The following is a 13,623-nucleotide window of genomic DNA, read 5'->3' on the forward strand; positions in this document are numbered from 1 at the left end:
GTTGTACTCACAGATTTTTTAAAATTGTTTTATTGGGATAAAAGATAAAAGAACAATGGGATGTGAATTCTTAAATAAATAAACAGGGCCACAAATACAAGACAAACCTCTTCAACAGAGTTCCTCTTTTATTGAAAGCAAGTGGGTCTCGGAAAACACAAAAGGGACTTGGACAGCAGCACCTTCCCCTCCAGGCTGCTTCAAGTTTCCAGGCTTAAGTGCAACTATCATCTCTGCTGCTGCTGCGCTTAAGGGGGCTGCCTGACCTGTGTGAGAGTGTGTGTTGCTATTGCTATAAAAGGGAAAAAAGGCTTTCTGCCACAAGGCTTTCTCCTCTTTCAGCAAGGCATTGCCCTAGTCTTTCAGGACAAGGGGGGCCTTCACCTGAGCGGCCACCTCTTTTCCCAGCAGCGTTTCCACAATCACAAGGCCAAACTCGAAACTGGTGCCGGGTCCCCGACTGGTGAGGATGTGCCCATCTTTTTCCACGCGGCTCTCAGAGTATTTGTAGTGGTCTTCAGAGGAAAGCACAAGGAAAAAACCAAAACAGAACAGGTTACTCCAGCAGGCATCAGCCACAGGAAGCTGACTTGAATGTGTAGGAAGTAACTCCACCCCCACCTATGAACATCATCCACTGTAGCAAGGAGAGAAGCCGCAATTCTCATCCTTTATTTATTGCATAAAATTTATATACTGATGGTTTGTAAGGGGGGAGGGACACCCAAAGAGGTAAAAACCTCAAACTTTGAACTGCCACCAGATTTAGGTCTCACAGAATTGGCGATTTCTCAAAACCAAAGTCTCTTGATAATATGCATACGTTACCCAACATTCCTTTTGGGGGAAAAGGATCTTAATTACAATCCTGAGCTGTGCTTCACAAAACACTGTCTGTGCAAGTCAATCTCTGCCGTGCGCCTGCAGCCACCTACCTCCACTCATCATCTTGTCTTTGGCCAAGGGATGGGTTGTCACTTTGCATCCGTATCCGATGCCATGTGCCAGCAGAGCCGTGGGTCCTAGAGATCAACAAAGAGCCGTCACATGTGCACACTTTATAGCGGGAACCCTTTTTTTGGAACCCGGGGCCACATTTACCATGCTGGAAAGCTGTCCCAGCATCGAAGTGGCAAGTGAAGCCAGATCCCCAAAAGTGTTGGGGATCCCTCACCCTTCCATTACCACCATCACACGCCCTACCCATGCAGGATTTGGGAGGAATGGTTAAGTGTGTGCAATTAATAAGCTTGAAATGATAGCATTAGGTTTAAATGAAGGAAGGCCATAAAACCTCACTACCCCCCCCCCCCCCCCGTTTTCACAAAACTTCCAAACATGTGGGATGACGATTCCCCAGTTGGAAACAACCAGCAATTAAGTTATGCAACTTGTAGTACACCTATGACCATTTGCTTGGGAGTAAGTCCCACTGACGTGGGTGGCACTGTGAGTTAAACCACAGAGCCTAGGACTTGCCAATCAGAAGGTCACGGTTCAAATCCCCACGATGGGGTGAGCTCCCGTTGCTCGGTCCCTGCTCCTGCCCACCTAGCATGTCAAAGTGCCAACCTAGCATGTCAAAGTGCAAGTAGATAAATAGGTACCGCTCCAACGGGAAGGTAAACGGTGTTTCCGTGCGCTGCTCTGGTTTGCCAGAAGCAGCTTAGTCATGCTGGCCACATGACCTGGAAGCTGTACGCCGGCTCCCTCGGCCAGTAAAGAGAGATGAGCGCCGCAACCCCAGAGTCAGTCATGACTGGACCTAATGGTCAGGGGTCCCTTTTACTCCCTTTAAGTCCCACTGAACAAAGTACAACACATACTGAACTGATCTACATAACTAAGAGAGAGACAAAACTAAGAGAGGGAACATTTATGCAGAGTTGAAAGTGATCTCCCTCCTTTTAATCTGGCGACAAAACCACCATTGTGCCCTGTGTCATTAACAAGTCACTAAAGGATTAGCCCTGGTTAAACCACTGAACTGGAAGAGGAAGGTAACAGGAAGTTTGGTAACACCTTTTGGGTGTGCAGAGCTAGCACAGAACCCAGAGTCCTGCCGGTAAGTTTCCTGTGGGGAAGGCGCTGGGCGCTGGTGAAGCTGACTCCTCCTCACACCCTATAGGCCAACTTCGACAGGGGGCTGGGGCTTCCCACCTATCAGTCACCTGGTGTCGCCATGACTGCAGGTCGTTTGACAGGTAGGTGGCTCTGCCCATATGTCAAAGTCAGCCCCACCTGCACCCTAAGGAGGAGGTTGGCTGGTTCTTGCATTTGCAAATACAAATAAGCAGTTGGAAGGATTATTATTGCCCCAAAGAAGAGGGAGATTGGTGTTTGCCCATTGGCCAGAAGAAGCCAATTCCCAGCAGGGAAACCCTTGCGTGGAGAATGACACGCACTCCCACTTCAGAGGAGTTCCCACAGCAAAAGTGTCTAAGGAGAGACTGAGCCAAGGATCCCCACTACAGTGAGAGGCCTCCTGGAGTGGCAGGCCAAGCTTGAGACATCCACATGCATTTCTTGCAAACAGATCCCTTCGCAAGAGCCAACCCAGAATGCTTTTGAGATGAGGGTGCGGAACCCGACACTCGCAGCACCCAAAGGCCAAGCGGTGAAAGAAGGTCAAGCCACACCACATATGGCAAATACAGCACAGCCCGGCCAGCCACTCTGTCAGAAGCAGCAAGGAGGGAAGAGAATCACAGCCAGCAGCTGCTAACTGGAAGAGGGACCTAGGATTCCATGGGGGAAATGCAGCTATTTCTGCAGTGTTATTTTGTGTCACATCCCAACTCAGAGAAGCTGCCCCTAAAGGAAGCCTCCCTTCGAAAAACAAACCAGGCCTGCTTCGCTGTATAAACAGAGCGTTTTCCATATGGGGGCAAGCACAATTAAAAGGATTGTTATCTTCAAATTTCTCTACCCGTTGAGGAGACAGCTTTTCAACTCTCAGTTTTCAAACCCGCAAGACTTGCAGCCGGCCGATATTAGTTGTGTTTTTCTTTACACCATCAGTGGCACAAGAAAGCCAAACCTCAGAAGTGAGGCAGCCAATGGCATCAGCTGTGGTAGGTGAAGCTCTATGCAGGGTTGGTATCCTGGATCTTTGGAGTATTGGGTGCAGACCTTGATAGCATACCTGCACAGATGGCAGCAATCAGACCTTTCCTGCCATCTTGGTCTTTCAGTACCTCCTTCACAGCAGGCGACTGCAGGGAAATATATTTGATCAACAAGATATCCTTTTCCAGCTATGCACACAAGAAGGCTGTTATGTATCAGAACTGGTTGTCTAACAAAGAGAAAGGGTACAAAGGAAGGTGTCGGAAGATTTTGTTGTTACTAGATGACTAAAGGAAACTACTTCTTCCGTCCCCTGCCCCCACACCCCAAAATGTGCCATTGGACCCTCTTTTGTTTCAACACCACTCGAGTAAGCCTGGCTCAGTTGTGGCTTTTTTGTATCTACAGCCTTATACAAAGGAAGGGAACGTGGACCAAGTACCCCCAGAAAAGAAACCAGTTTGGCTTTAGACACACCAAAGCAGTTGCAACATTTACTTTGGACTTTGGAATGATTGCACTCTGCTTCCTTCACTTTCAGAACGGGAGAATATTTGCTCAAATAGGAGGGAAGTTCCCACATTTCCCCAAGTTGTTACCTCTGACAAGTTCTGAGCTCCCAGGTTCCCTCCTGGCAAGACCACGACATCATAGGGTCCCTAAAAATAGGAAAAAGCATTAGCAAAAGAAAAGCATGAAGACTGGAAAAACAAAAGCAAACATCTTATTTGCAGCTATCCTTTAGCAGGCAACCGAACGCTCAGTATTGTGCCATGGCTCAATCCTGGAGTAAACAGAAATAAGAGCCTCTGGTGTGACGGTTTTCCCTTCATCATTAAAACTACAGGATTTTGGGGTTTGTGGGTGGGCAGAAGAGATCTTCCAGATCAGAGGATGCTACTTCCAGACAGATTTGATCCTAGCATCTTTCCCGTCCCTCCAAAAGTTATAAATGTTGTGGGGTGTTTTGTTTTTTCATAGTGTCATTTCTTAGCATCTGTTTGGCATGTAAGGTCATAGTGTTTATTTAAACTCAGTGGCACTGAGAATCACTATCCACATTTGCTAATGGAACACCACTTAGAAACTTGCAAGTTCAACCACTGCATTTCCCTTCTGTGGCCATGATTCCATGAAGCCACATGCAGGCACCGTGAGAGGTTTCTCCACAGTTCCCAGAGTCACCATTTGCCTCTTTACCAGTTGGAGTTTCCAGCTCCTCAGCAATTCCCCCTTTCTCCTATTATTATCACTGTGCAAGCTGAAGGTACCCTTAGGCCACCCCTAGATGATGATGAAGAAACTCAGGCCTAATATGAAAGAGGCGGGTCACCCATTTTTTTGCAACATGGAATCTGTGTGGCACCAACCTCCTTCCGGGCATCTTCCAAACTCTTGTCAGGACAAATTAAGACATCTCGGCTGCACTGCACAGGCTCTTTTCCAGTCAGGCCGGCTACAGTCACAGAGATCTGGTGAGAAAACAGACAGCTTTGCTTTATTTGCCAAAATCTACTGAGTCACCGAAGAAATGGAAATAGTTTGGGGGAGGTAAATTTTTGCATTAGTGGTCCCCAGCACAATGGGGATTTAGTAAATTTGCATATAGCGTGTCTACTCCCCCACCCAATCCATCAGCAAGTAACCAACCCCACCCGCTATTATTCAAAAAGTTAACTCTCTGAAGAATCACTTGAGAGAAATCTATACAGGGAGCAACACAATCCATAATTGAACAATATCTCCCACCTCTCCCTGGCTCCAAATAAATGTCTGCAGACACTCTAGCATACCCCCTCTAAATATGTGAGCATACAATAGCTGTTAAAGAGGCATACGTGGAATTAAGCGGCTATATCAAACTCAGAGGACTAATGGTTGGTCTGCACAAGTAGCCAATCAGAAAGAGATACTGTCTCCGTCCCCTGTAACTGGCCTGTTCTGCAGTCCAGCCCTGCTCTACAGCACATCATTTTTGCGTCTAGCAGGTGCCAGCCAGCCTGCTTCTGGATAGCTTTTTGGATGGTGTGGTTTACTTTACAGTGGAACATCTATTTGCGACCATAATCCATTCTGGAGGCCCGTCTGGAGGTTGAAACAGGTCGCTAGGAGAGGCGCCATTGTGCACAGGCGCGGGCAGTGATTGCCCACTTCTGTGCATGTGTGAACGGTGATTGCTCGCTTCTGTGCATGTGTGAACAGCGATCACCGCTTCTGCGCATGCGCGAATGGCGGCAAACCCGCTGGTTACTTCCGGGTTTGCTGTGGTTGCACCTTGGAACGACCGTAAGAAGAGGCAGTGGTAAGTAGAGGTTCAACTGTATTTCACTATTTTGTTTATTAGAACAGGGTTTACAACATTTACAAGAACAATTTTTATTTATTTGAGCTTCTTTAATGCCAAAACATTTGGTTTTGTGAGCCCCATGAGGACAAGAATAATAAAACCACTGTAAATCCCTCTGAGCCCACAGAACAGGCAGAGACCTATATCTACCTACCTGCATATACCTACATCTAGATCATCTGTATCTATAAATCTCTCTCTCCTTTCCTGGCTTGAGGCTGCAGGGATGGAGGTCTGCTTCTCTATATTGTAATATAACCTTGTCCCCAACATAATAGCGGGGGGGGGGGGGTTGGTGGCATGGGAAGGGGAGTGATGGTGATAGGACTGTTGAGAATGTAAACCTACCCATCCTTGATACCTTCTCCTGCCCAAAGTGCTGTTTGCATGGAGCAGAAGTGGGGGAACCCAAAGCCCTCTAGATGCTGCAGGGCATCAGCTCCCGTCATCGCTGGCCATCACCCAGGCTCCGGGTTCAGCCACCTTCCACTCTGGAGGATTTCTCAAATGACAGGTGACCTGCTGTACTTCCCATGCTTGCCTACGCAAGGGAAATTCAGCAGAAATGGCTTCTCAAACCACTCCACAATTGCCAAGCAACTAAACATGCCTTGTCTATGCAACTCTAAACAGCGCATGAGCCCTCCAGGTCCCAGGACTAAGCAGTCAACACTGTTGCAACCAGCTCAGCATCTAGTTCATGAGGAATCCACCTGCAGGCAACAACACAGAGGCACAGGACAACCATTTCGGCTACTGTAAGCTCCCTATGCCAAGGAAGGGACTTGCCTTCTTGCACATAGACAGTGTCTTATTGTTAACAACAACAATGCCAGGAGGAATGGAGGAAAGGAAGCGATATCTAGGAAGCCCCAGGGCATACTCACACCTGCCCTCCTCATGATGTCTGTGGGGATGACGGTTTCCATCTCTTCAGCTCCTTTGGCCAAGATCACCAGAGCCCTTTTGGCAGTCATGTTGAAAACTGGGCGTTTTGCTCACCTCAATAACAAAAGGCTAGCGCTCTCTCTCTCTCTCGCTCTCTCTCTCTCTCTCTCTCTCTTACACACACACACACACACACACTACAGGACAAGAGAGAAACAAAGTGTTAGGCAAAGCAACATTTATCTGCATAGTTTATTGTTCAATCACCACTGCTCAATAATCCAAGTTGCAGCCAAACTGAGGAGTTACTGAAGAGAAGAAAGATATAGCAAGGAGAATTGCTGGACAGAGGTGAACGTTAAGTGCCTTAGGTAAAGGTAAAGGGACCCCTGACCATTAGGTCCAGTCGTGACGGACTCTGGGGCTGCGGCGCTCATCTGGCTTTATTGGACGAGGGAGCCAGCATACAGCTTCCAGGTCATGTGGCCAGCATGACTAAGCCGCTTCTGGTGAACCAGAGCAGCACACGGAAACGCCGTTTACCTTCCCGCCGGAGCGGTACCTATTTATCTACTTGCACTTGGTGTGCTTTCAAACTGCTAGGTTGGCAGGAGCCTTAGCAGCACCTTAAAGCAGCCAGCACCAGTATGGCCAGGAACACCCACAGAATCCTGGGAAGGTCAAACGTCACAGCACTTTTCTGAAAAAAGCCTTGGTTTAGCATTTCTTTCTTGGAAGAGTGATGAAATAGGAGCTTCCTGCCAGCTGCATATCTTATCTCAGCCCTTTTTTAAATCTACGTCAATCTTCAATGGAGACAAGAGATAATAGATACCCACTGCAGCGAAGCCTTGGTTATGAGGGACACCAGGCAAGAAGAAGCGATCTCATAACTACAGCCCAAAACGAACAAACCACCAATTTGTGACTGAGGGGGAAAACCTGTTGCTGGGGAAATGAGGTCATTTACTTCCAAGTGCTTGGGGAATAACATTTCTCCCTACGTCAGAAGCCAACTCTTGCCGAGAAGACATAGGAAACCTCATCTCCATCTTTTATTGCAAGGAAGTCATAATGATCATTAATCTGGCAAGGTCACAAGCTGCAATCCTGCCTGAAGCAAGTCCCAGTGGACTGACTACCATTTTTCTGTTGCCCCTTTTCCAACTTTTCAGTGGTCAAATAAGCACCTTGGGAGGATGCAGAAATGCAGAGTCAAGATGACCCAAGGGCTCGCTACGTAACAACTGCAATGACAGTAATCTAGACATCTCACACTTAAACGTTCTGTAAATCGGCATGGGAGCACAGGTTTCTTTCACATTTTCAATTACTTTTGCCAGCAACTACAGCAGCTAAGCCTGCTCTGACTGTGAGTGGTAGAGTAATGGCCGGTAACTGACAGGCTTCCCATCAGTTGCAGCTGATTCAGACATAATGCTGGGGAAAAAATAGCTTCTGAACTGAATTTACTGAGAGGGAGAAATGCACACAATGCTTGAATGCTATTACAGTTAGCAAGGGTTGAAGAAAATATTAAGAACAGAACTAACACAGTGAGGCTAAAGTGAAAAGGAAATAAAACTTGAAGAGCTGTAGAATCAGGCCCACAGACCAACCATATGAATTCAAGGCTACCAACAGGGACCATAGAACCTTTTTGGTAAAATGGCTCCTGCAATTGGTGTCCTCTTGTCAGGGAGGACACAAAGAGCACAGAGCTCTTTCTCCCTAGAAACGTTGCAGGAGGAAAACCGCAAGATATTGTTAGACACTTTGCAGATACGCAGTGAAGGGCTTGCAGCTCAAATCTCTGCGGAAATTGCAACCTCTCAAATATTAATTCCATGGTTAGTATCTATGCATAAAAGACCCCATCATTATTATACCAGTATCAAGACGGGTATGCAGCTGAGGGTGCACTGCTTATTGCCAGCAGTGCAAAATAGCTCTGCTTTGCTATACCTATTTAGCTGAGTAGGAAGGAGTTGCAGCCCAGCAGTGTAGTCCTGTGTTATCCGAGTGCATTGGCCTTTTTCAGGAAATTGGGGTCAGCGGACACAGTTGCGAAAGCAGGGGACAGATTAGAGGTTTCAGCCTTGGGTATCTTTATGCCTGGTCTACCCAAAGATGGAAAGCAAGGGCAGAGGAGCAGACCTGGTTGCCTTTATGCTTAGAGCAGGACTGGAGAAGGGGCGTGGGGCGGGACTGATGTTGTCAGTCATCTAGAGGCCTTCCCCAAAGAGGCGGAGGCACGCACTCCCCTGGACCACCTTGACGCGCGTGTCGTAACCCGGGTCACCTCAGTCGTGCGAATGCGCGGCCAGCCAGGCCTCCCCCACCGCGCTTCCTATTGCTGGGATTTGCCCAGCTCTCAAGGGAGGGAGGTAGGCTGCTGAACACGCGAGACGGAGGGGCGGCCTTCCGACGGCTACGAGGGAGGATTTCGCCCCGCCGCCTCCACAGCCAGGCAGGCCTTCGCTTCACCCAGGCGCCCCATCCCGCCATCTTTTGCACGCGCCTCTTTCCCGCACGCGTATGCACCCGTTCTTACGTGCAAAAGGCGGCGGCAACTGCAGCTCCTCCTCCTCTAGAGACGAGGCGGGCGCTTGTTGCTGCTGCCGCTGCCGCCACTCGCTGGAAGCTCGCGATGGCTCTCCGTCAGCGAAGGCTTAATGGTTCCTCCCCCCCCCCCCCCCGCTTCCAGGAGGAATGGTACAGCCGGAGAGAGAGCGACACTCGAACTCCCGTGAGGAGGAGCCTCCGACTCCTTTTAACATCTTCCGCGCCAGCGCGCCTCTCCCTCTCTTACAACAGCCCCTCACATTTCAAGCGGTATCTCCTCCCCCTTTAAAGAGCGGCGACTTACCCCCCTCAAGGAATCATGGGAACTGTATTTTGTTACGGGTGCTGAGAACCGTTGAGGTCCCCTTTCCGCCGCTTCCCCTCCCATAAGGACTACAATTCCCAGAATTCCCTAAGGGGAAAGCCGTTAAACAGCTGCGAGAATTATGGCTCGCGAAAGAGGGGGAGGGGAAGTCTCCTAACAACATTGTGGAAGCTCACCGCGAAGCTGCCTGCATGGCCTATGGCGAGAGGGTGGCGGGGAGGAGGCGGCTTCGCAGAGACCCAGCACCTCCTCCCCACCAACGTGCCCCCTTCACAGCCACAGTCTCCAGCACCCTTAAACTACAGTAGCCAATAATATTCTTCTTTTTTGGGGGGTGGGGGAGTCGCGCGCTTTTAATGTCTTTGGTGAGAACGTGTGTGGAAATTCCCTGGCGAGGGGGTCTGATCTGAGGAGACTCGTGACGTATTTCGCTTTCAAGCCCTGCGCGTAGCGGCCGTCATTCGAAAAGGTCGCGGCTGGGGGAGGGGAAGCAAGCTTAAAAGGCGAGAGCTAGCGGCCGCCTCAGCCCGCGCTTTTAGGCAGTTGAGGGGGCTTTGCTGACGTCACGTTCGCACCTGGGTCGGCGCGAGGCGGAAGGCCAAGGCCCGCCTACCTGCAGCGGCGGAGCCAATGGGGAAGGGCAGCTCCTGCGTTGTGCGTCGAACCCCCGGGGAGTCATGTTTTAGATAGATAGATAGATTCTTTATTGTCATTACACAAGTGCAACATTGCACAAGTGCAACGAAATTGGATGCCATCCCTTAAAAACAACAAAAGCAACACAACAACAACAACCAAACAAACCACATTCCAGCCACACCCACACCCATCAAACTCCCAGGTCACACTATCGAGTTACTGCATTTAAGAAGGCCACAGCTCTTGGATAGAAACTATTTTTCAGTCTATTTGTCCTTGACTTGATGTTTCTGTATCTCCTGCCAGAAGGCAGTAGTACAAACAGACTGTGTCCCGGGTGAGATGCATCCTGCAGGATATTGTTTGCTTTCCTAAGACAACGGGAACCGTACAGTTCTTCCAAAGATGGGAGGGGATGACCAATAATCCTTTGGGCTGTGGTTATGACCTTCTGGAGCACCTTCCTCTTCCTAGCTGTACAGCTGGAGAACCAGGCACAAATACAGTATGTGAGAATGCTCTCTATGGAGCCTCGGTAGAAGGACACCAGCAGTCTCTCACTCAGATTGTTCTTCTTTAAAAGTCTGAGGAAATAAATTCTCTGCTGGGCCTTCTTCACCAGAGCAGTGGTATTTGCGCTCCAAGTCATGCCCTGATCGATAGTCACTCCCAAAAACCTGAATTCCGCCACCCTCTCCACCCGTTCCCCGTTGATATACAAGGGCTGAATGTCCGCCTTTTTTTCTCTGTAATCCACCACCAATTCCTTGGTCTTAGTCGTATTAAGAGCCAGATTGTTCTCTCCACACCAAGCACAAAGCCGCTCCACCTCGTCCCGATAGGCGGACTCATCCCCTCCTGAAATGAGCCCCACCACCGTAGTGTCATCAGCAAACTTGATGATTTTGTTGCTGGAATAAATGGCTGTACAATCATACGTATAGAGAGTATAGAGCAGGGGACTCAACACACAACCCTGTGGTGAGCCGGTGTTAAGGCTAAGGGCTGTGGACATATGTGACCCTACTCTAACCCTCTGAGAACGTTCTGACAAAAAGTCCAAAACCCAGAGACAGGTGGAGTTGGAGAGTCCAATCGCCTCTAGCTTGGACACCAGTCTATGGGGGAGGATAGTGTTAAAAGCAGAGCTAAAATCCACAAACAGCAGCCTCACATAACTCCCCGGCTGCTCCAGATGGAACAGAGCAGCATGGAGAGTGGTAGTGATAGCGTCTTCCGTGGATCTATTTGCCCTGTATGCAAACTGGTAGTTGTCAAAAGTTGATGGAAGACAGGAAATAATGTGACGGCGCACCAGTTTCTCAAAACACTTCATGATGATTGGAGTCAGTGCAACTGGTCTGTAGTCGTTCAGACTACTGATTGTGGATTTTTTAGGCAGAGGAACAATAGTTGACGACTTCAGGCAGGGTGGGACAATAGACTGGTGTAAGGACTTGTTGAAGATCTTAGTAAAGACCCTCGCCAGCTGATCCGCACAGCCCTTCAACACCTTTCCCGTGATGCCATCAGGTCCAGCAGCCTTCCTCGGATTCACCATCCTCAATACCTGTCTCACCTCATGCTCCTCTACAGTGAATGAGGGGCCCCTATGGGCTGGTGGCTGTAATACCGGCGTCTCAGGTGGCTCCTTCTCGAAGCGAGCAAAGAAGAAGTTAAGCTCCTCCGCCAGCAAAGGGTCACCGTCGACAGCACCAAGGTTAGGTTTGTAGTTGGTAATATGCTGAATCCCCTGCCACATCTGTCTTGTGTTGTTACTCCTTAAATTATCCTCAATCCTCTGCCTATAGACCAGTTTTGCCCGTCGAATACCCCTCTTCAAGTTTGCTCTTGCCACACTGTAAAGCAGCACCTCGCCCGACCTAAAAGCCCTGTTCCTTTCCCGCAACAGGCACTGGACCTCTCTATTCATCCAGGGTTTCTGATTGGGGTAAAACCGGATGGATTTATTTACTGTGACAGTGTCTGTGCAGTGATTGATATAGCACAGAACTGCCGCCGTGTGCTCCTCCAGGTCTGAACGATCGAAAATGTCCCAATTGGTTCTCTCAAAACAGTCCTGCAGCTGATGGATAGCACCTTCAGGCCAGATTTTAACAGTCCTTGATATTGTGGGAGCCCGTTTCCTGAGTGGGATATATGCTGGTACCAGGAACAGAGACATATGGTCGGACTGGCCCAAATGTGGCAGCTGTAAAGCCCTATAGCCGTGATTTACATTCGAATAAACTTTGTCCAGTGTCTTGTCCCCTCTTGTGGGACATTTCACATGCTGATAGAGCGTTGGGAGCACTTTTTTAAGTTCAACATGATTAAAGTCTCCTGCAATGATGTGCACAGCTTCAGGATGCTTGTCTTGCTGGCTGCTGATAAGGCTCTGCAGGCATCCCAGCGCCAAGTTTTGAGAGTTAACTCTGAAAATGGATACTCCGGATTCTGGTCAAACTAAACCCCAGGAGTGAGAAGGTCACAGACCCTGTGAAGGGAAAACCAAACACAAATGGTTTCAACGGGGCAGCACGCTGGGTCCATGTTTATGAATACAGTGGTACCTCGGGTTACATACGCTTCAGGTTACAGACTCCACCAACCCAGAAATATTACCTCGGGTTAAGAACTTTGCTTCAGGATGAGAACAGAAATCGTGCTCCAGCAGCGCGGCGGCTGCAGGAGGCCTCATTAGCTAAAGTGGTGCTTCAGGATGAGAACAGTTTCAGGTTAAGAACGGACCTCCGGAACGAATTAAGTACGTAACCAGAGGTATCACTGTAATGTGATTGCCATGACAGCGAAGGGGAACCTCCTTGTCCAGAGGAAGTCTACCCCTGAATTCCAGGTGCTTGGAGAGCAAACAACGGCTGCTTCCCCATTCTGCTTATAGGCTCTCAGGCGCATCTGGCTGGCCAACGTGGGAAGCGGCAGCATGATGCCTCTGGACTCTGATTTCAGGCTTGATGATGCACCAGACTGGTTCTTAAATCTTCTGTTAGCAGAAATTTTCTTTGGGTGGTAAAAGCAGAAAAGCCAGTTATTCGACTCTTTTGTGTGAGTAAGGGCATCAGTAAGTGTTTGATCTGAGTTTTGCCGCCTTAAACTTCACTCCCAGAGAACAAAGTTGTTAAGATATTTCCCAGAAACTAAGATTTTACCATTTCCTAGTCACTTGGTAAGAATAGCGGCACAGCTTTTTCAACAGGTTCTTTGGCATATCCAAAATTTCAAGCCTGGGTGCCTTCACAGGATGACTGAGGGTTTATTTAGAAGGGCTGACTGCATCTTACTATCTAATTTCTTACTTTTGTTAGTCACTTTATATTGCCCAAAGCAACCCAGAGTGACTTACAACCAATCATCTGGTCGTGTCAGTTGGTTCAAATAGCTGTCATTGGTTAAAGTCATTATTAGAATTCAATAAACTGTCCATCTTCAAATGCTAGAATTTTTTTAGCAGCTTTGAGAGACTTGAAGGACAGTATTGTGGAATGTAAACATTGGGCCAACCAATCCCATAGTAACCTCATGGCCATTTTAATAATGGGGTAGGCATTCATAATGCTCACCAAAGCTTGAGGTAAGAACACACAGAGCCTTGCATAGCCTTCCCAGGGCTCATTCAACCACCCATTTTCTTCTCATACCAAGAGAATGCTGTGGTCCTCATGTCCTGCTGCTTTTAATATTCTCAAAGGGACATGGCTGACCACAGCTTCAGACAAAGTGGTGGAGACACCTTATGGTGTTTTTTTTTTTTTTAGTATTTCCCAAAAAT

The 13,623-nt window shown here is 48.5% G+C and overlaps 1 protein-coding gene and 1 long non-coding RNA gene across 6 annotated transcripts; one reads left to right on the plus strand and one right to left on the minus strand.

Annotated features, from left to right (window-relative positions):
• Nucleotides 1–110: 110 nt before the first annotated feature.
• Nucleotides 111–9,673, minus strand: PARK7 (Parkinsonism associated deglycase). Of its 5 annotated transcripts, none has more exons than XM_083752889.1 (7): nucleotides 9,371–9,673; nucleotides 6,304–6,455; nucleotides 4,440–4,541; nucleotides 3,669–3,728; nucleotides 3,146–3,215; nucleotides 936–1,022; nucleotides 111–515 (listed from the first exon to the last, which is right to left on the minus strand). In XM_083752889.1, the coding sequence occupies exons 2-7, from the start codon at nucleotides 6,391–6,393 to the stop codon at nucleotides 355–357; spliced, it is 570 nt and encodes a 189-aa protein (XP_083609015.1). In that variant the 5' UTR covers nucleotides 6,394–6,455; nucleotides 9,371–9,673; the 3' UTR covers nucleotides 111–354. The 5 variants fall into 5 exon arrangements, with proteins under 5 accessions (XP_083609015.1, XP_083609014.1, XP_083609013.1 ...); XM_083752888.1 differs by having other exon boundaries at nucleotides 6,304–6,459; XM_083752887.1 differs by having other exon boundaries at nucleotides 8,859–9,672.
• LOC310850899 lies at nucleotides 6,455–9,873 on the plus strand. Its single transcript, XR_014567451.1, has 3 exons — nucleotides 6,455–6,675; nucleotides 6,925–8,043; nucleotides 8,100–9,873. It is a non-coding gene; the product is annotated as an uncharacterized lncRNA (long non-coding RNA).
• Nucleotides 9,874–13,623: the final 3,750 nt, after the last annotated feature.

The sequence above is a fragment of the Podarcis gaigeae genome, assembly GCF_964106915.1.
Source record: "Podarcis gaigeae genome assembly, chromosome: 8".
Lineage (NCBI taxonomy): Eukaryota > Metazoa > Chordata > Lepidosauria > Squamata > Lacertidae > Podarcis > Podarcis gaigeae.